Here is a 22,322-nt window from a genome sequence, read left to right on the forward strand (position 1 = left end):
TGTGTTCATCACGCCAGTTGCCGTCGGGCTCCATCCGAACAATGACTCCAATCTGATCCAAAGTTATGCGAACGTTCCCAATTTCCACGGTGTGGTGGTTAATGTCCACAACAATTGCTTGATTCAAACTCTGTCGCTGTTGAAATCTTGTTCTTCATTTCCGCATTTCCTTCTTCCAAATAGCAGCACGATTATCATATCCATTTTCACTTGTCAACTTTCAATTTTTGATGTTTTCCACTGAATTCCTTGCTGTTTACATTTTGAAATGTAAACACGCAATCGGTGTCTTTGACTAAGTCTGTTGCCCTCTGCATAGTTTTTAACAATTTCCTCTGCTTTATGGAAGAAATGTAACAACATAGAATAAAGGATGACGGAAATGCTGAATAGTCAGTTGAGAATCCCAGTCCTTCTTTTAGTTCACCCTTTTAAACTGCTGTAATTTCCTCTCTCAACGATCCAACTTCTACTTCGCATCCTTTAAGATCATGTTTATAACGCCCACAGTTGAGCTTTTCACTGAACATCTCATCAGTTCTGAGACAGCCTGTTCCTACAGAAACATTAAATGCTTCTGAACAAGCTTCTCCCACTGCTTTCATCTCTGACTGTTCAATAACTGCTCCTTGTGCATCTGGGGTGATGGGATACTGTCTCTGAAGAGGGGAATCCCCTTCCTCCAGGACCACCTCAACCTTCGTTTGTCCAGCGGACCCTGTGTTAATTACCCACTGCCCTTCCACACATGCCTCGATAAGGGGACGGCCACCCCTATCCTGAAGTAAGGGTCCTAAAGAAACGACGTGTGGTTGAGGCATGGCATCCCTATAGCAATTCTCCCTCACCTGCGGACAGGATGCAAAGAGTGGGAATAAACGAGTCCTTTTCAGAATGGCAGGCAGTGACTAGTAGGGTGCTGCAAGGTTCAGTGCTGGGACCTCAGCTATTTACAATATCCATTAATGATTTAGACGAAGGAATTGAATGTAATATCTCCAAGATTGCAGGTGACACTAAGCTGGGTGGCTATGTGAGCTGTGAGGGGGATGCTAAGAGGCTGCAGGGTGACTTGGATAGGTTAGGTGGATGAGCAAATACATGACGGATGCAGTATAATGTGGATAAATGTGACGTTATCCACTTTGGTGGCAAAAACAGGAAGGCAGATTATTATCTGAATGGTGACAAATTAGTAAAAGGGGAGGTGCAACGAGACCTGGGTGTCATGGTACTATATCAGTCACTGAAGGTGGGCATGCAGGTACAGCAAGCAGTAAAGAAAGCAAATAGCATGCTGGCTTTCATATTGAGAGGATTTGAGTATAGGAGCAGGGAGGTCTTACTGCAGTTGTGCAGGGCCTTGGTGAGACCACACCTTGAGTATTGTGTGCAGTTTTGTTCTCTTAATCTGAGGAAGGACGTGCTTGCGATTGAGGGAGTGCAGCGAAGGTTCACCAGACAAATTCCCGGGATGGCAGGACTGACATATGAAGAAAGACTGGATCGACTAGGGTTATACTCACTGGAATTTAGAAGAATGAGAGGGGTGAGAGGGGATCTCAGAAGCATAGAAAATTATGACAGGACTGGAAAGGTAAGATGCAGGATGAATATTCCCGATGTTGGGAAGTCCATTACCAGGAGTCATAGTCTAAGGCTAAGGGGTAAGCCATATAGGACCGAAATGAGGAGAAACCTTTTCGCCCAGAGTGGTGAACTTATGGAATTCTCTACCACGGAAAGTTGTTGAGTCCAGTTCATTGGATATATTCATAAGAGAGTTAGATGTGGCCCTTACGGGTCAGGAGGTATGGAGAGAAGGCGGGAGTGGGGTACTGAAGTTGCATGATCAGCCATGATCATATTGAATGGCGGTGCAGGCTCGAAGGGCCGAATAGCCTGCTCCTGCACCTATTTTCTATGTTTCTATGAAACTCCCGACCTCACCAACTGAACCAAGGTATCATTCCTGTCTGTGACTCTAGCTTCTCTTTCCTGATTCTTCAACTTTTCTTTTAATTTTTCTAATTCTTTAGCCAGTCTATCCCTGTCCTCTATCAACTGACTGGTCGGGATCCAGACACCACCTGGTCCTGCTCCTTTTATGCGACTCCTCGCAGGATTCATCCACTCGGGCCCTTCTGCCTTCCATCACTGTAACCCCTGTCTTACTTCCATGACTGAAATTCCTGCAGCTCTCTGATACAAGCTTTCTACCCTTGCAAATCATTTATCAAAACTATCGTCCCCGTCCCAGGCATCTACTTCCAGAACTACTGAAGGGCATAGAAGGGTCAAAATGATCTCTCTCTGTGTACCATCCCCGTAATGACATAAATCCAATTACTTCACAAACTTTTACACAACTGGAATATACGTTCCCCCGCTTCCCTGCATCCTTCCCCTGGTAATAATGCAAGCCACTTTATTAACTGTGGCCCTGAGTGAGCACCAAAGATTGCAACTATGATTTGACCAAGCAGAGCCCTGGAAGTTGTTTCAAAACCTTTCCCCAGTGATTCCCTAAAGTCCACAGAATCGTGTGAACCCTCTGTTTTTTCGATATGTCACTGACTGCCACCATTCCAGAATATTACACCACCATTTGGGCAAACTTATTAAGATCCTGAAGTGGTGCAGGTCCCACTTCACCAAGGATAGCTCTCATGTCCTGTAACTTTACCCCTCCTCGCTCATGCCAGGAATTCCCAAAACCACTTAAGGTAGTGTTCCCTTCACGAGCACCATAGGGAGTAGAGGAATCGTGATCCTGCTCTCGCTTTGTCCGCCCGAGCATACTTCCCCCCCACTCTCCACATTACCGGAAGGTCATGTGTAATGTTGTGGAGTGTGAAACGTCTGAGGAACCGAAGAGGCATCTGGTAACTGCTCCGCCTCCGTACCTACCGTTGCCACGCGAACCACATGGGTTCGAGGCTCCGAAGTTGAGGAAGACAATGGAGTTGCGGAAGGGAATGGTGGGCATTCTCCCTGTCCCTTAATCCCCTTTTCAACTCTCAAACTCTGGGAATCCTCTGAATACCACCAGGCCTCATCAATTGCTGTCTCCGCTGGGCAACCTAATACCTGCTGCCCTCCCATCTCCTGAACAGGACACGGGGAGGTAGGGGTCCCTTTAACTATGATGTTCGTTCGGGTCTCTGTCATTTTGCATCCTGCAGCTTACATAATGCTTTCTCTGGCTCTTGATTATGGTTCTGTTCATTGGAAAGATGCTGATCCAACGTCAGAACAATCCTGGCTGCTCCGAGTGCCTGAAATCACCAATTCTCTACTTCTTTAATAAGGGGTAAGCCATTTAGGACCGAGATGAGGAGAAACTTCTTCACCCAGAGAGTGGTGAACCTGTGGAATTCTCTACCACAGAAAGTAGTTGAGGCCAATTCACTAAATATATTCAAAAGGGAGTTAGATGAAGTCCTTACTACTCAGGGGATCAAGGGTTATGGCGAGAAAGCAGGAAGGGGGTACTGAAGTTTCATGTTCAGCCATGAACTCATTGAATGGCGGTGCAGGCTAGAAGGGCTGAATGGCCTGCTCCTGCACCTATTTTCTATGTTTACTCACTGCTGTTAGCTGCTCTCTGAGTTCTGAGACTTCCTTATTTTTAGCCTCAGCCTCTTCTCCTAAGTTTTGAATCCCCAGGATTAGACACTACAACACTAATGCTTTTCTCTCTATCACTTTTTAACCCAAACACTTTAATCTTTTTTAACTGGACACTCTCCACTAAAGACTGCCGTGTCTCTCTCCATCCTCCTGACATCATTTCCTGCCCTGTACCGTAAGGCCCCTCCTTGCGACTCAATCCATTCATTAAGAAATGACCTGACCTCATCTGGAATATTCCCTGATCCTCCCATTACTAATTGGAGATCCCTTTAAGTTATGACCACTGAGAGAATACTCACCCCTCGAACTGATGTATGGGAAACACTTCTTCGAATACCTCAGCCAACGAACTTTTGAAAATCACGTCGGGGTCACCAATATGTTTTACAGCTTTCTTGCTCTTTTCACTTCGTTGCTTTAAACGGCGAATTACACACACACTCAGTTGTAGTAAAGGCAGGATCAAGTCTTTTATTTAAACATTCATACTAAACAAACCCAGTATGAATGCTATGAGACACACACACTTCAAGCCAACTTTCTGCTTGCTCCGATTCCAGTGGCTGCTTGTGAGGCACACACCTTCCGAATGTCCAGTGTCTTGTGCGTCAAACTCTCATCTTCATACCAAAAAAGCCTTTGAACTTTGCATAGTGCATTTAGACAATTAACATGCAGATGATGTAGAATCAAAATGGCAATGTTCTGAAATCACGACTAACTGCTTTCTGAACTATTATACACAAATCAGATCATACTTAACATACATATGATGTCATCAGATTATTATTCGCATAATAAAGTACACTCAAATATTTTGGCATACAGATAAATGACCAGCTACTCATTTCAATGACTAAATGGCTCCATATCATCTAGAAGCCTGTTTTGATCCATACTTCAATCTTCCAACTTTTAACCCTTTCGATATCTCCAGACCGCGCCAAAGCAAAGCGTTTTAGAAATGCCGGCTTGCGCTCCCACACTTTCCATCATAGGCAGTCCCTCGAAAGTGAGTTCTCAGGTGACTGAACAGTCCAATACAGGAATTACAGTCTCTGTCACAGGTGGGAAAGACAGTTGTTGGAAGAAAGGGTGGGTGGGGAGTCTGGTTTGCCGCACGCTCCCTCCGCTGCCTGTGCTTGGTTTCTGCATGCTCTTGCCGACAAGAGTCGAGGTGCTCAGCGCCTTCCAGGATGCTCTTCCTCCACTTAGGGCGGTCTTTGGCCAGGAACTCCCAAGTGTCGATGGGGATGTTGCACTTTATCAGGGAGGCTTTGAGGGTGTCCTTGAAACATTTCCTGAGCCCACCTGGGACTCGCTTGCCGTGTAGGAGTTCTGAGTAGAGCGCTTGCTTTTGGAGTCTTGCGTCTGGCATGCGAACAATGTGGCTCACCCAACAGAGCCGGTCGAGTGTGGTCAGTGCTGTGATGCTGGGGATGTTGGCCTGATCGGGAACACTAACGTTGGTGCGTCTGTCCTCCCAGGGGCTTTGCAGGATCTTGCAGAGACATCGTTGGTGGTATTTCCCCAACGATTTGAGGTGTCTGCTGTATATGGTCCATGTCTGAGCCATATAGGAGGACAGTTATCACTACAGCCCTGTAGACCATAAGCTTGGTGCCATATTTGAGGGTCTGATCTTCGAACACTCTCTTCCTCAGGCGGCCGAAGGCTGCGCTGGCACACTGGAGGCGGTGTTGAACCTCGTCGCGATGTCTGCCCTTGCTAATAATAGGCTCCCAAGGAATGGAAAGTGGTCCACGTTGTCCAGGGCCGCGTCGTGGATCTTGATGACTGGGGGCCATTGCTGTGTGGTGGGGTTAGATTGGTGGAGGACCTTTGTCTTACGGATGTTTAGTGTAAGGCCCGTGCTTTCGTACGCCTCGGTGAAGATGTTGACGATGGCTTGGAGTTCAGCCTGTCTGCGCAGATGCAGAAGCGTCCGCGTACTGTAGTTCGACGACAGAGGATGGGACGGTCTTGGATCTGGCCTGGAGGCGACGAAGATTGAACAGGTTCCCACTGGTTCTATAGTTTAGTTCCACTCCAGCGGGGAGCTTGTTGAGTGTGAGGTGGAAAATCGAGAAGAGGATTGGCGCGATGACGCAGCCCTGCTTGACCCCAGTCCAGACATGGATTGGGTCTGTGGTGGATCAGTTGGTCAGGATCATGGCTTGCATGTCGTTGTGGAGCAGGCAGAGGATGGCGACAAACTTTTGGGAGCAGCCGAAATGGAGGAGAATGCTCCATAGTCCCTCGCGGTTAACAGTGTCAAAGGCCTTTGTCAGGTCAAAGAAGGCCATGTACAAGAATTGATGCTGTTCCCTGCATTTATCTTGCAGTTGTCGTGCCATAAAGATCATGTCTGTACCCCATATTGGACAGAATCCACACTGTGACTCCAGGAGGAGCTCCTCAGCCACAGGGAGAAGACTGATGAGGAGGATTCTAGCGATGACTTTCCCAGTGGCTGATAACAGGGAGATTCTTCTACAGTTGCCGCAGTCGGACTTGTCCCCCTTTTGAAAGATGGTCACGATTACTGCATCTCTGAGATCTCCCGGCATGCTCTTCTCCTTCCAGATAAGAGAGATGAGGTCATGCATTCGTGCCAATAGTGCCTCTCCGCCATACTTTAGTGACTCAGCAGGGATTCCATCTGCTCTCGATGCCTTGTTCTTGAGGCCTTCTCTACGTCATACAGGTCTGGGGTTTTGCTGAGACGGTGGTAGGTAGAATGCTGCGGGATGGAGTCGAGGACATTCGTGTCAAAGGCAGAGTCTCGATTAAGGAGATCTTCGAAGTGCTCCTTCCAGGGGGTCCTGACTGCCTCGGTGTTCTTGATGAGTGTCTCCCCGTTCTTGGCCAGCAGTGGGGTGGGGCCTTGGGTGCTTGGGCCGTAGGTGGATTTGACAGCAGTGAAGAATCCTCGTACATCATGGCTGTCTGCCAGCTGCTGAATCTCCTGTGCTTTCTCCACCCACCATCTATTCTTTAGGTCACGAGTTTTTTGTTGGACCTCGGCCTTGAGCCGTCTGTAGAGCTGCTTTGCTGCTCCCGAGTTGGGTTGTTGTTTTAGGTTGAGAAATGCCCTGCGCTTGCGATTTATTAGCTCTTGGATCTCTTGATCATTCTCATCAAATTAGTCCTGGTATTCCTGATTGAGTGACCGAGCGCCTCTTCGCAGGCACTGGTTATGGTGGCCTGGAGGGCAGACCAAGCGCTGTGGGCACTCTGCGTCTTTGGGTCATCAAGGGTCGCCAGATTAGCAGTGAGGCGCTGGCTGCATAGGGCTCTCTTAGCTGGGTCGTTGAGTGCACCAGCGTTTTTTCTGTGGCACTGCTGCTGCTGTTGCCGCTTTGGGGCTATATTGATGTTGATGACTGAACAGATTAGGCGGTGGTCCATCCAGCAGTTGGCTCCTGTCATGGCGCGGGTGATGCGCACGCCTTTGCGATCCCTGGCTCAAACTATGATGTAGTTGAGCAGGTGCCAGTGTTTGGAGCGAGGGTGTTGCCACGATGCCTTGTACTTGTCCCTCTGGTGGAACAAGGTGTTGGTCACGTCCGAGGCATTTTGTCAGGAGCAGGGTACCGCTGGAGTTGCTTTTCTCTACCCCCTCTGCCGATCACGCCTCCCCAGAGGTCTGTGTCCTTACCGACTGTGGCCTTGAAGTCGCCGAGGAGGATCAGTTTGTCGTCCGTAGGAACGCAAGACAGGGATTGTTCGAGGCTGGAATAAAATCCTCTTTGGCCTCACCTGTTGCGTCGAGTGTTGGGGCGTACGCACTGATAACTGTGGCGCACTGGTTCTGGGATAGGGTGAGTCGGAGAGTCATGAGATGTTTGCTAATCCCACAGGGCGAGTCTCTGAGGCGGTCGACCAGCTCGTTCTTGATGGCGAAACCGACTCTGTGGAGGCAGCGTTCTTCCTCTGGTTTGCCTTTACAGAAGAAGGTGTAACTTCCACCTTGTTCTTTGAGCTGGCCTTCCCCTGCCCGCCAGGTCTCGCTTAGGGTGGCGATGTCGACATCGAAGCGTCTTAAGTTCCCGGGCAACAATGGCGGTGCAGCGTTCTGGTTTGTCGCTGTTGGGATTGGCCATGAGGGTAAGGGTAAGAAACCTTGCAGGGTATTTATTAATCATAGAATGGTTTAATTATTTCTTATAGGACAGTGAAGTGTAATTAAGAAAGAGAACAACTCTTTTTACAAAATGTAATCCCGTAAGTCAAGAATTTATGATCCCAAGATAGATATTGATGAAGCTCATTTAACCAATTTCAGTTCTTCAAAGTTTCAGGGTATTTGCTTCCACTACTTTACCAGGGTCCATTCTATACAATACTCAATATTTGCATGAAGAACTACTTCTGGGCATCAGTCCTAATCTGACACCTCTCCCTTTCAAATGTCAGTGTTACCTTGACAAAGACGGTCGAGGGACATGTTCCCTCAACTATGTGTCACTCTGTAATTGGATGATGGTTTGGCTTTGTTTCACAGTTTCATTTTAATTCCAATTCTCCCTCCCACCCCCCAACCCCCACACCTGAGTTGTTTATTATTTCGCTCATGGACTACCAGTGAACCAAGAGATGATACTGCGATGGATGAATTTGAGTGCTTTGCAAGCTTCAGAGTCTAACTTGCCACCACATTCTTAATGAAGTTAGAGCAGTTATATAACCACTTGCAAGATTGTATTGTGTCTTTGAGCCATTTCCTGACCTCTAATATTTGATAAAGATACTCCATTTAAGATAAGGTAGAATCGACCTGTAATAATTCAGTGTCCAAATACACCAGCCAAAGCATACCTGTATTCTGTGAGCTGCTATGTCGGGGCCTGAATCTCAAAATCAGAATGCCAGCAGCAGCAAATGTAAATGAATACATCTATATATTTATATTCTATATATAATGTATTAAAAATCTTTTGCAGCACACATTTCCTGATGCCCTAATTAGTCTTGTTATTGCCTATTTATTTCAATGGTGCTGCTTTACACTTCCTATCAACCTCCCAGGGAGGCCACAGGGTTGGCTGACATAAGAAGTGCAAATATCACTGGTGCAGAAGGGGGCTGTTCTACTAAAGCCAAACTTAAAGATATGGGGGCCGATTTTCAGCAAGGCCTCCACCTGACCAAAGTGCCGCCGAGGTACCAGACGGTACTTTGGGTGGGATATTCAGGAAGAAGGTCCCTTGAAGGTCGGCGGGCAGCAAATGGAAGACGTACGCCGCCAATCTGGGCATCAGCGGGCGGGAGGTCGCATTCTCGGCGGCAGAGGCGCTTGCCGCCCGAGTGCCACTGAGGATGGAATCAGGCCCATGGAGGGTCGAAGACATGAAAAAAAAACAGCAAAAAATTATAAAACTATCCGAAGACCTTCATGGGACCCCATACAGGTAAGTCGCTGTTGAAAAAAAGCATTAAAATGTTCACTTACCTTTTTTCAGGTTCTTCATACTCCCTGTCGGGAACAGACCAGCCTCCAGCCAGCGGTCCACCCCCGTTCTGCTGCCGACTCCCGCCCACAGGAATCTGAGAGACGGCGGGCAGGAGGTCATTTGCGTCACTCGGCCGTCCACTGACGTCAACGGGCGGTTCCCGGCGGCTCTCCTCTCCCGGCAACTCCAGACCACCCTGAAAATGGATCTTCAGGAGGAATGTCGACGGGAGTGGGCGGCAGTCGCCGGCAACGGGCGGTGAGGTGCTGAAAATCGACCCCATGGTGTAGGGGGGAGCAATTTTAATCCTACCCTGGCAGGAAGGCAGGTAAATTACCTGTTGTGTATCTGTAAAGCATGCACTCACATGTTCCGCCACCAGGGAGCGCATCCCCTGAAGTCCCAAGGGATCCCAGCATCCCTTGGGAGCACTGTATATAAGCAGGTCCCTAAGGCCTGTTCCTCACTCTGGAGTGTCTTAATAAAGACTGAAGTCACTGTTACTTTAACCTCCCTGTGTGCAGTCTCATCTGTGTTAGGAACACAATAACTGGCAACGAGTATACGAATCCAACACAAAGATGCAGCAAACTGGGCATCCTGAAGAAGTTCTCTGAGGGCGAGGACTGGGAAGCCTATGTCGAATGGCTAGACCAGTACTTTGTAGCCAACGAGCTGGACGGAGAAGGAAGCGCTGCAAAAAGGAGAACCTCCTCACGGTCTGCGGGGCACCGACCTACAGCCTCATGAAGAATCTTCTGGCTCCGGTGAAACCTACAGATAAGTCGTATGAGGAGCTGTTTACACTGATTCGGGAGCATCTTAACCCGAGGGAGAGCGTGCTGATGGCGAGGTATCAGTTCTGCACATGCCAGCAATCTGAAGGTCAGGAAGTGGCGAGCTACCTTGCCGAGCTAAGGCGACTTGCAGGATAATGTGAGTTTGATGGCTACCTGGAGCAAATGCTCAGACATTTTTGTACTGGGCATTGGCCACGAGACCATCCTACGAAAACTTTTGACTGTAGAGACACCGACCCTCAATAAGGCCATTGCGATAGCACAGGCGTTTATGTCGACCAGTGAGAACACCAAACAAATCTCAGCACACAAGTGCTCGCAATTTTCATAAATTAACTGGAACTGTGTTTGCGAGCAGAAATATACAGGGCAGAACCCACGAGTCTGCAACTGTGCCAGCAGGCCTCAGGTGACCCAGATGACTCAGATTCCGCAACCAAGGATGAATGCAAGGCAATTCACACCTTGTTGATGTTGTGGAGGCTTCCATTCAGCCTATTCATGCCGCTTCAAAGGATATGTTTGCAAGAGCTGTGGAACAATGGGGCACCTCCAACGAGCTTGCAGACGAGCTGCAAGCTCTGCAAAACCTGCTAACCACCACGTGGCAGAGGAAGGATCGGTCCATGGTGGATCAAAGCAATTTCGAGCCTCAGAGGAGGCAGATGTTGAAGTACACGGGGTGCACACATTTTCGACGAAATGTCCACCTATAATGCTAAATGTAAAATTGAATGGCTTACCCATAGCGATGGAACTGGACACTGGCGCTAGCCAATCCATCATGAGTAAAAATATGTTTGAGAGACTGTGGTGCAACAAGGCACTCAGACCAGCCCTGAGCCCCATCCACACAAAACTGAGAACGTACACCAAAGAGCTTATCACTGTCCTGGGCAGCGCCATGGTCAAGGGCATGGTGCACAAACTGCCACTCTGGATTGTCCCGGGCGATGGCCCCACACTGCTTGGAAGGAGCTGGCTGGGCAAAATCCACTGGAACTGGGATGACATCTGAGTGCTATCACATGTCGATGAGGCCTCATGTACCCAGGTTCTTAACAAATTTCCTTCCCTTTTTGAAACTTTTCTGGGGCAAAGGTGCAATCCACTTGGTCCCAGAGGCACGACCCATCCACCACAAGGTGCGAGTGGTACCTCACATGATGAGGGAGGTAATGGAAATCGAGCGGGACAGGCTGCAACACGAGGGCATCATCTCCCCAGTGGAATTCAGCGAGTGGGTCGGCCCGATTGTTCCAGTACTCAAAAGTGATGGCACAATCAGGATTTGCGGCGGTTATAAAGTAACTATTAATTGTTTCTCGCTACAGGACCAATACTCGCTACCTAAGGCAGACGACCTATTTGCGACGCTGGCAGGAGGCAAGACATTCACCAAGCTCGACCTGACTTCAGCCTACATGACGCAGGAGCTGGAGGAGTCTTTGAAGGGCCTCATCTGCATCAACACGCACAAGGGACTGTTCATCTACAACAGATGCCCGTTTGGAATTTGGTCGGCTGCAGCGATCTTCAAGAGAAACATGGAGAGCCTACTCAAGTCGGTACCACGCATGGTGGTTTTTCAGGACCACATATTGGTCACGGGTCCGGACACCGTCAAGCACCTACAAAATCTGGAGGAGGTCCTCCAGCGACTGGATCGCGTAGGGTTGCGGCTGAAGAGATCGAAATATGTCTTCATTGCAACAGAAGTGGAGTTTTTGGGGAGAAAGATTGCGGCGGACGGCATTCGGCCCACAGACGCCAAGACAGAGGCTATCAGGAATGCGCCCAGGCCACAGAACGTCACAAAGCTGCGGTCGTTCCTGGGACTCCTCAACTATTTTGATAACTTCCTACCGGGGTTAAGCACCCTCTTAGAGCCCCTACATGTGTTATTGCGTAAAGGTGAGAAAACTCCCCTTTACAGGTATGGGGGAAAAAACCAAGTAATTGCTTTTGAGAAAGCCAGAAGCATTTTATGCTCCAACAAGCTGCTTTTATTGTATAACCCACGTGAAAGACTTGTGCTAGCATGTGATGCGTCGTCGTAAGGAGTCGGGTGTGTATTACAACAAGCTAATGTTGCGGGGAAGTTGCAACCTGTCGCCTATGCCTCCAGGAGCTTGTCTAAGGCTGAGAGGGCCTACAGCATGATTGAGAAAGAGGCATTAGCCTGTGTGTTCGGGGTAAAGAAAATGCATCAGCACCTGTTTGGCCTCAAATTTGAGCTGGAAGCTGATCACAAGCCCCTCATATCCCTGTTCGCTGAAAACAACGGGATAAATACTAATGCCTCAACTCTCATACAACGGTGGGCACTCGCACTATCAGCATATAACTATACCATCCGCCACAGGCCAGGCACCGAGAACTGTGCGGATGCTCTCAGTCGGCTACCATTGCCCACCATAGGGGTGGAAATGGCGCAGCCTGCAAACTTGTTGATGGTGGCGCAGCCCGCAGACTTGTTGATGGTCATGGAAACGTTTGAAAATGATAAATCACCTGTCACGGCCCGCCAGATTAGGACTTGGACCAGCCAAGATCCTCTGCTGTCCCTAGTAAAAAACTGTGTACTGCATGGGAGCTGGGCCAGCAGCCCCGCTGAAATGCAAGAGCTAATCAAGCCGTTCCAGCGGCGAAAGGACGAGCTGTCCATCCAGGCAGAGACTGCCTGTTGTAGGGTAACCGCGTAGTGCTACCCAAAAAGGGCAGGGAGACGTTCATCTCGGATCTCCACAGCACACACCCGGGCATAGTAATGATGAAAGTGATAGCCAAATCCCACATCTGGTGGCCCGGTATCGACTCTGACTTAGAATCCTGTGTACGGCAATGCAGCGTGTGTGCTCAGTTGAGCAACGCACCCAGTGAGGCACCACAAAGTTTGTGGTCCTGGCCCTCCAGACCATAGTCGAGGGTCCATGTTGACGATGCGGGCCTGTTTCTCGGTAAAATGTTCCCGGTGGTGGCGGATGCTTTTTCAAAATGGATTGAATGTGAAATAATGTCGGGAAGCACCGCCACTGCCACCATTGAAAGCCTGAGGGCCATGTTCGCCACCCACGGCCTGCCTGACACACTGGTCAGTGACAACGGGCCATGTTTCACCAGTGCCGAATTTAAAGAATTCATGACCCGCAATGGGATCAAACATGTCACCTCGGCCCCGTTTAAACCAGTCTCCAATGGGCAGGCAGAGCGGGCAGTACAAACAATCAAACAGAGCCTCAAACGAGTAACAGAAGGCTTACTCCAAAACTTCCTGTCCAGAGTACTGCTCAGCTACCGCACGAGACCCCACTCGCTCACCGAGGTGCCCCCGGCTGAGCTACTCATGAAAAGGACACTTAAAACCAGACTCTCGCTGGTTCACCCCAATCTGCATGATCAGGTAGAGAGCAGGCGGCAGCAACAAAATGTAAACGATGGTCGCGCCACTGTGTCATGGGAAATTGATCTGAATGACCCTGTGTTTGTGCTAAACTATAGACATGGTCCCAAGTGGATCGCAGGCACGGTGATAGCTAAAGAAGGAAGTAGGGTGTTTGTAGTCGAACTAGACAATGTACAAATTTGCAGAAAGCACCTGGACCAAACGAGGCTGCGGTTCACAAACTGCCCTGAACAACCAACAGCAGACACCACCTCTTTCGAGCCCACAACACACATCCAAAGGATCAACGACACCACCCCGGACCAGGAAATCGAACCCAACAGCCCAGCAAGGCCAGGCTCACCCAGCAGCCCTGCAGGACCAACAACACGCCAGCCCAGCGAAGGCACAGCCAACACACCAGAACAGACATTTGTACCGAGGCGGTCCACCAGGGCAAGAAAGGCTCCTGACCGCTTCACCTTGTAAATAGTTTGACTTTGCGGGGGAAGTGATGTTGTGTATCTGTAAAGTATGCACTCCCATGTTCCGCCACCAGGGAGCGCATCCCCTGAAGTCCCAATGGATCCCAGCCGGCCCCTAAGGCCTGTTCCTCACTCTGGAGTGTCTTAATAAAGACTATTACTTTAACCTCCCTGTGTGCAGTCTCATCTGGGTTAGGAACACAATAATACCGAGTTAGTTACCTGCCCAGGAGCCACCATGAACCCCTAATCTGCGATTTGAATCTGCTCTCCTGAGCAGGCAGTAAGGAAACAACAAAGCCAGCAAGGTCCTTCTTTACATATGCATGTCGGGTCCCAATTACATCATCACAACCCAACAGCAATTTTAATTCTGGCCTGAACGGATAAACTCCTGCGCTATCCCACAGAAAAGAATCAGTCCTAGTTTTTCTTTCCATTATGGAACAGGGCCTCACATCTGCTCACCACTCACTTGCCTGGAGCTAAAATCGGGCCTATGGTGTTCAAACATTGTGGAAGAAGTTTAGCTTTGCATCTGGCCCATGCTTGATATTGACACTGCGAATCAAATGTGAGAAAGTGCTCCTCTTGCCTTTATTAACTTCAAAATTGAATTATCTACCTCAGAGGGCTGTGGATGCTCAGTTGTTGAGTACAATCAAGACTAAGATAGATAGATTTTTGGACATCAAGGGATATGGGGACAGGGTAGGAAAGTGGAGTTGTGGTAGAAGATCAGCCATAATATTGAATGGTGAAGCAGGCTCAAGGGGCCATATAGCTTACTCCTGCTCCTATTTTTCATGTTCTTGTATTCTGTTGTAGATTGGATTAAAGATAGGTGTTCGAACCAGAGGGTGCAATGGTCTGTCATATACTTTAGAATACACAAAGGAGAAAAAAGAATCGGATGAAGAAGTAATCCAGGATGGTAAGTACACTAGTTATATGCATACTCTAGAAGTGTTTTCCATCATTTTCTGTACTTTATTGTAAATATTTATTGCATGTTATAAATACTGAATCATGTAGTTCAGACTTGATCATATTTCCTCACATATTTTAAAAGTTTACCAAAAATGTCACAATAGAATTGAGATATTATAGATGAAAGTGACCTGTACACGTACTTTCTGCAGCTTTCCTGCAGTATTTAGTCTATTTGGATGCCTAAAAATGACTATACAATAAAACTCAAAATAGACTGGAGTTCACACTGAAGTCAATGCAAAGCTCTTTACAAAGGAACTGTACTGTGGCAGCTATTCAGACTCGCCATCGATGGAGTTTGCAATGGTACTGAGGCAGATGTACTGTTAATGAGATTCACAGGATCATAAGTTAGATTTGGCCTGTTTGATTCTGTCTTTCCGGAATATGAATCCTACTGTCTTCTAATTACAAAATCTATTTGTTTCTTAAGTGAGTCATAAGAACATAAGAAATAGCAGGAGTAGGCCATTCGGCCCCTCGAGCCGACTCTGCCATTCAATAATATAATGGCTGATCTTCTACCTCAACTCTACTTTCCTGCACTAGCCCCATATCCCTTGATTCCTTAATATCCAAAAATCTATGGATTTCTGTCTTGAATATACTCAACGACCTGAGCCGACACAGCCCTCTGGGATAGAGAATTCAAAAGATTCACCACCCTCTGAGTGAAGAAATTTCTTCTCATCAGTCCTAAAAGGCTTATTCTGAGACTGTGACCCCTGGTTCTAGATTCTCCAGCCAGGGGAAACATCCTCCCTGCATCTACCCTGTCAATCCCTCCAAGAATTTTGATGGTAAAATGAAATCACTTCTCATTCTTTTAAATTCTAGAGAATATAGGCCTAGTCTACTCAATCTCTCCTCATAGAACAATCCCCCCCATCCCAGGAATCAGTTCGGTGAATCTTTGTTGCACTCCCTCTATGACAAGTATATCCTTTCTTGGGTAAGGAGACCAAAACTGCACACAATACTCCAGTTGTGGTCTCCCCAAGGCCCTATGTATTTGCAGTAAGACGTCTTTACCCTTGTACTCAAATCCTCTTGTAGTAAAGGCCAACGTACCATTTGCTTTCTCAATTGCTTGTTGTGCCTGCATGTTAACTTATAGTGATTTGTGTACAAGGACTCCCAGGTCCCTCTGAACACCAACATTTCCCAATCTCTCTCCATTTAAAAAATACTCTGCAATTCCATTTTTCCCACCAAAGTGGATAACTTCACATTTCTCCACATTATATTCCATTTGCCATGTTCGTGCCCACTCACTTAGCCTGTCTATATCCCCTTCAAGCCTCTTTGCATCCGTTTCACAACTTATATCCCCACCTAGCTTTGTATCATCAGCAAACTTGGATATACAGGTTGAACCTCCCTTATCCATAATCCTCATTTGGAACCACTCCCGGGTGGCCCATGCGGCCGGTGCAAAATATCAATGAAAAATAAATTTACCCAACTTTGGAGCCGACACCTTGGTACCCGACAGCCCGCCGACACCAGGAGAGAAATTCCAGATTTGACATTGTCCTCTGGGGTCTATTATTTCTTTACAAAATTGTCACGAGTGCAGCACCCTAAACATTTCTAGCACCAGATCGCTATGTTTTTGCACGGGGCACAAGAGATGCTGCTATTTTAACTTAGCATTCTATAAAATCAAACATAAGTTAGAATTATATAGCATCTTTAATATTGTGAAATATCCCTGATAATTGTAGAGCCAGACCTGAGAGAGGAGTGGGAGATAAGAAGCATGAATACATAAAACATTCCTCCACTAGTAGAGTGGACAAGGGAGAACCAGTAGATGTGGTGTATTTGGACTTTCAAAAGGCTTTTGACAAGGTCCCACACAAGAGATTGGTGTGCAAAATCAAATCACATGGTATTGGGGGTAATATACTGACGTGGATAGGGAACTGGTTGGCAGACAGGAAGCAGAGAGTCGGGATAAACGGGTCCTTTTCAGAATGGCAGGCAGTGACTAGTGGAGTGCTGCTGCAGGGTTCAGTGCTGGGACCCCAGCTCTTTACAATATACATCAATGATTTGGATGAAGGAATTGAGTGTAATATCTCCAAGTTTGCAGATGACACTAAACTGAGCTGTGAGGGGGACGCTGAGAGGCTGCAGGGTGACTTAGACAGGTTAGGTGAGTGGGCAAATGCATGGCCGATGCAGTATAATGTGGATAAATGTGAGGTTATCCACTTTGGGGCCAAAAACGCAAAGACAGAATATTATCTGAATGGTGGCAGATTAGGAAAAGGGTAGGTGCAACGAGACCTGGGTGTCATGGTTCATCAGTCATTGAAAGTTGGCATACAGGTGCAGCAGGCGGTAAAGAAGGCAAATGGTGTGTTGGCCTTCATATCTAGGGGATTTGAGTATAGGAGCAGGGAGGTCTTATTGCAGTTGTACAGGGCCTTGGTGAGGCCTCACCTGGAATATTGTGTTCAATTTTGGTCTCCTAATCTGAGGAAGGACGTTCTTGCTAGTGGGGGAGTGCAGCGAAGGTTCACCAGACTGATTCCCGGGATGGCTGGACTGACACATGAGGAGAAACTGGATCGACTGGGCCTTTATACATTGGAGATTAGAAGAATGAGAGGGGATCTCATAGAAACATACAAGATTCTGACGAGACGGGACAGGTTAAATGCGGGTATATTGTTCCAGATATTGGGGAAGTCCAGACCCAGGGGACACTTTCTTAGGATAAGGGGTAGGCCATTTAGGACTGAGATGAGGAGAATCTTCCAAACTCAGAGTTGTTAGCCTGTGGAATTCCCTTCCGCAGAGAGTTGTTGATGCCAATTCATTGGATATATTCAAGAGGGAGTTAGATATGGCCCTTACGGCGAAAGGGATCAAGGGATATGGAGAGAAAGCAGGAAAGGGGTACTGAGGGAATGATCAGCCATGATCTTATCGAATGGTGGTGCAGGGTCGAAGGCCGAATGGCCTACTCCTGCACCTATTTTCTATGTTTCTAACCTCAGTGGGGCCCGCCCGACAACGACCTCCTTGGCAGGGCGGGACAGTCCGAACAGTTCTTTGGCAGGAATTCCCCCCGACTTTTTGACGTTCCGAAATCCGGAAATACCCGAACCTGGGCTCGGGTGTTTCCGGATTCGTGACGTCAGAAAACAAATCGAAAAACCCAAAATCCGGAACGGCCTCTGTCCCGAAGGTTCCGGATTTTGGACGCTCAACCTGTAGTATTATTCTACAGACACACAAATAACAAAAGAAAAATTAGGATAGGGATTGGCCACTAAGGGGTACACAAGATAAACTCACATGTAATGACAGAAATATTAAACAATTATTTTGCCTCCGTATTTACCAGGGAGACTAACATGGTGGACATGACATTAGAAGAAGAGATCAAAAAAGATATAAAGACACATTTAAGATAGAAAAAGGGGAGCTAATTTATAAACTAATCAAATGTAGATGGGTATAACATTTGGTCTGGATAGATTGCATATGTGCACATTAAAATAAATTAGGGAAGAGATAGCAGAGGCATTCGCACATAAAATAATTCAGGGAAGAGATAGCAGATATGTATATATTTAAAATTATTATTTAAGAAGTATCATTAGAAAAGGAAGTAGTGCCAGAGCACTGGTAGACGGTCCGCATTGCGGAATTGGAGCTGAGGGTGGTTTCACTCTGGAGCATCCACGATGCTGAGAATGACGTGAGTAGCATGTGCAGCGAGTTGGTCTTACCGCAGGTGAAGGGTCCACAGGCAGTTAGGGAATGGAAGACCAGCAGGAAGAGCAGTGCAAGGAAGGTAGTGCAGGGGTCCCCTGCAATCATAGATTGAGTAGACTGGGTCTTTACTCGTTGGAGTTCAGAAGGATGAGGGGTGATCTTATAGAAACATTTAAAATAATGAAAGGGATAGACAAGATAGAGGCAGAGAGGTTGTTTCCACTGGTCGGGGAGACTAGAACTAGGGGGCACAATTTAAAACCGAGTTGAGAAGGAATATCTTCTCCCAGAGGGTTGTGAATCTGTGAAATTCTCTGCCCAAGGAAGCAGTTGAGGCTAGCTCATTGAATGTATTCAAGTCACAGATAGATAGATTTTTAACCAATAAGGGAATTAAGGGTTACGGGGAGCGGGCGGGTAAGTGGAGCTGAGTCCATGGCCAGATCAGCCATGATCTTATTGAATGGTGGAGCAGGCTCGAGGGGCTAGATGGCCTACTCCTGTTCCTAATTCTGATGTTCTTATCCCCCTGCAAAACAGATACACCGTTTTGAATACTGTTGAGGGGGATGACTCATCAGGGGAGGGCAGCAGCAGCCAAGTTTATGGCACCGTGGCTGGCTCTGCTGCATAGGAGAGCAGGAAAAAGAGTGGGAGAGCGATAGTGATAGGGGATTCGATTGTAAGGGGAATAGATAGGCGTTTCTGTGGCCACAACCGAGACTCCAGGATGGTATGTTGCCTCCCTGGTGCAATGGGTCAAGGATGTCTCGGAGCGGGTGCAGGACATTCTGAAAAGGGAGGGTGAACAGCCAGTTGTTGTGGTGCACATTGGTACCAATGATATAGGTTTAAAAAAAAAGGGATGAGGTCCTACGAGACGAATTTAAGGTAGCTAGGAGCTAAATTAAAGCGTAGGACCTCAAAAGTAGTAATCTCGGGATTGCTACCAGTGCCACGTGCTAGTCAGAGTAGGAATTGCAGGATAGCTCAGATGAGCAGTGGCTTGAGCAGTGGTGCAGTAGGGAGGGATTCGAATTCCTGGGGCATTGGAACCGGTTCTGGGGGAGGTGGGACCAGTACAAACCGGACGGTCTGCACCTGGGCAGGACCGGAACCAATGTCCTAGGGGGAGTGTTTGCTAGTGCTGTTGGGGAGGAGTTAAACTAATATGGCAGGGGGATGGGAACCAATGCAGGGAGACAGGGAAACAAAAAAGAGACAAAAGCAAAAGACGGAAAGGAGATGAGTAAAAGTGGAGGGCAGAGAAACCCAAGGCAAAAAAGAAAAAGGGCCACTGAATATAAAGGGGCGGCAGGAGGGGTCAAAACTAAAAATCATGGTTTAAAAACTAGGATTAAAACACTCTACCTAAACGCATGCAGCATTCGAAATAAAGTAAATGAGTTGATGGCATAAATCATTACAAATGGATATGATTTGGTGGCCATTACAGAAACATGGTTGCAGGGTGGCCAAGACTGGGAATTAAACATACAGGGGTATCTGACGATTCGGAAAGATAGACAAGAAGGGAAAGGAGATGGGGGTAGCTCTGTTAATAAAGGATGATATCAGGGCAGTTGTGAGAGACGATATTGGCTCGAATGAACAAAATGTTGAATCATTGTGGGTGGAGATTAGAGATAGTAAGGGGAAAAAGTCACTGGTGGGCGTAGTTTATAGGCCCCCAAATAATAACTTCACGGTGGGGCGGGCAATAATCAAGGGAATAATGGAGGCATGTGAAAAAGGAGCGGCAGTAGTCATGGGGGATTTTAACTTACATTTCGATTGATCAAATCGCACGGGGTAGCCTGGAGGAGGAATTCATAGAATGCATACGGGATTGTTTCTTAGAACAGTATGTTACAGAACCTACACGGAGCAAGCTATCTTAGATCTGGTCCTATGTAATGAGACAGGAAAAATAAACGATCTCCTAGTAAAAGATCCTCTCGGAATGAGTGATCACAGTATGGATGAATTTGTAATACAGATTGAGGGTGAGGAAGTTGTGCCAGAAACGAGTGTACTATGCTCAAACAAAGGGGACTACAGTGGGATGAGGGCAGAGTTGGCTAAAGTAGACTGGAAACACAGACTAAACGGTGGAACAATTGAGGAACAGTGGAGGACGTTTAAGGAACTCTTTCAGAGTGCGCAACAAAAATATATTCCAGTGAAAAAGAAGGGCGGTAAGAGAAGGGATAACCAGCCGTGGATAACCAAGGAAATAAAGGAGAGTATCAAATTAAAGACCAATGCATATAAGGTGGCCAAGGTTAGTGGGAAACTAGAAGATTGGGAAAATTTTAAACAGCAGCAAAGAATGACTAAAAAAGCAATAAAGAAAGGAAAGATAGATTACGAAGGTAAACTTGCGCAAAACATAAAAACAGATAGTAAAAGCTTTTACAGATATATAAAACGGAAAAGAGTGACTAAAGTAAATGTTGGTTTCTTAGAAGATGAGAAGGGGGATTTAATAATGGGAAATGTGGAAATGGCTGAGACCTTAAACAATTATTTTGCTTCGGTCTTCACAGTGGAAGACACAAAAACCATGCCAAAAATTGCTGGTCACAGGAATGTGGGAAGGGAGGACCTTGAGACAATCACTATCACTAGGGGGGTAGTGCTGGACAGGCTAATGGGACTCAAGGTAGACAAGTCCCCTGGTCCTGATGAAATGCATCCCAGGGTATTAAAAGAGATGGCGGAAGTTATAGCAGATGCATTCGTTATAATCTACCAAAATTCTCTGGACTCTGGGGAGGTACCAGCGGATTGGAAAGCAGCTAATGTAACGCCTCTGTTTAAAAAAGGGGGCAGACAAAAGGCAGGTAACTATAGGCCGGTTAGTTTAACATCTGCAGTGGGAAAATGCTTGAAACTATCATTAAGGAAGAAATAGCGGGACACCTAGATAGGAATCGTGCAATCAAGCAGACGCAACATGGATTCATGAAGGGGAAATCATGTTTAACTAATTTACTGGAATTCTTTGAGGATATAACGAGCATGGTGGATAGAGGTGTACCGATGGATGTGGTGTATTTAGATTTCCAAAAGGCATTCGATAAGGTGCCACACAAAAGGTTACTGCAGAAGATAGAGGTACGCGGAGTCAGAGGAAATGTATTAGCATGGATAGAGAATTGGCTGGCGAATAGAAAGCAGAGAGTCGGGATAAATGGGTCCTTTTCGGGTTGGAAATCGGTGGTTAGTGGTGTGCCACAGGGATCGGTGCTGGGACCACAACTGTTTACAATATACATAGATGACCTGGAAGAGGGGACAGAGTGTAGTGTAACAAAATTTGTAGATGACACAAAGATTTGTGGGAAAGCGGGTTGTGTAGAGGACACAGAGAGGCTGCAAAGAGATTTGGATAGGTTAAGCAAATGGGCTAAGGTTTGGCAGATGGAATACAATGTCGGAAAGTGTGAGGTCATCCACCTTGGGGGGGGGGGGGGGGGGAGGAGGAGGAGAGAGAAACAGTAAAAGGGAATATTATTTGAATGGGGAGAAATTACAACATGCTGCGGTGCAGAGGGACCTGGAGGTCCTTGTGCATGAATCCCAAAAAGTGGTGCAGCAGGTAATCAGGAAGGTGAATGGAATGTTGGCCTTCATTGCGAGAGGGATGGAGTACAAAAGCAGGGAGGTCCTGCTACAACTGTATAGGGTATTGGTGAGGCCGCACCTGGAGTACTGCGTGCAGTTTTGGTCACCTTACTTAAGGAAGGATATACTGGCTTTGGAGGGGGTACAGAGACGATTCACTAGGCTGATTCCGAAGCTGAGGGGGTTACCTTATGATGATAGA

General features: G+C 47.2%; 1 protein-coding gene across 1 annotated transcript in view; it reads left to right on the forward strand.

Annotated features, from left to right (window-relative positions):
• The window catches only part of LOC139256443 (iron-sulfur cluster assembly 1 homolog, mitochondrial-like), a 29,868-nt gene extending 20,465 nt beyond the window's left edge, over nucleotides 1–9,403 (forward strand). The window contains exon 3 of the mRNA XM_070874222.1: nucleotides 9,102–9,403. Coding sequence (XP_070730323.1) covers nucleotides 9,102–9,236 — 135 coding nt within the window. The 3' untranslated portion in view covers nucleotides 9,237–9,403. The remainder of the gene's footprint in view (nucleotides 1–9,101) is intronic.
• Nucleotides 9,404–22,322: the final 12,919 nt, after the last annotated feature.

This window comes from Pristiophorus japonicus, unplaced genomic scaffold, assembly GCF_044704955.1.
Source record: "Pristiophorus japonicus isolate sPriJap1 unplaced genomic scaffold, sPriJap1.hap1 HAP1_SCAFFOLD_725, whole genome shotgun sequence".
NCBI classification, from domain to species: domain Eukaryota; kingdom Metazoa; phylum Chordata; class Chondrichthyes; family Pristiophoridae; genus Pristiophorus; species Pristiophorus japonicus.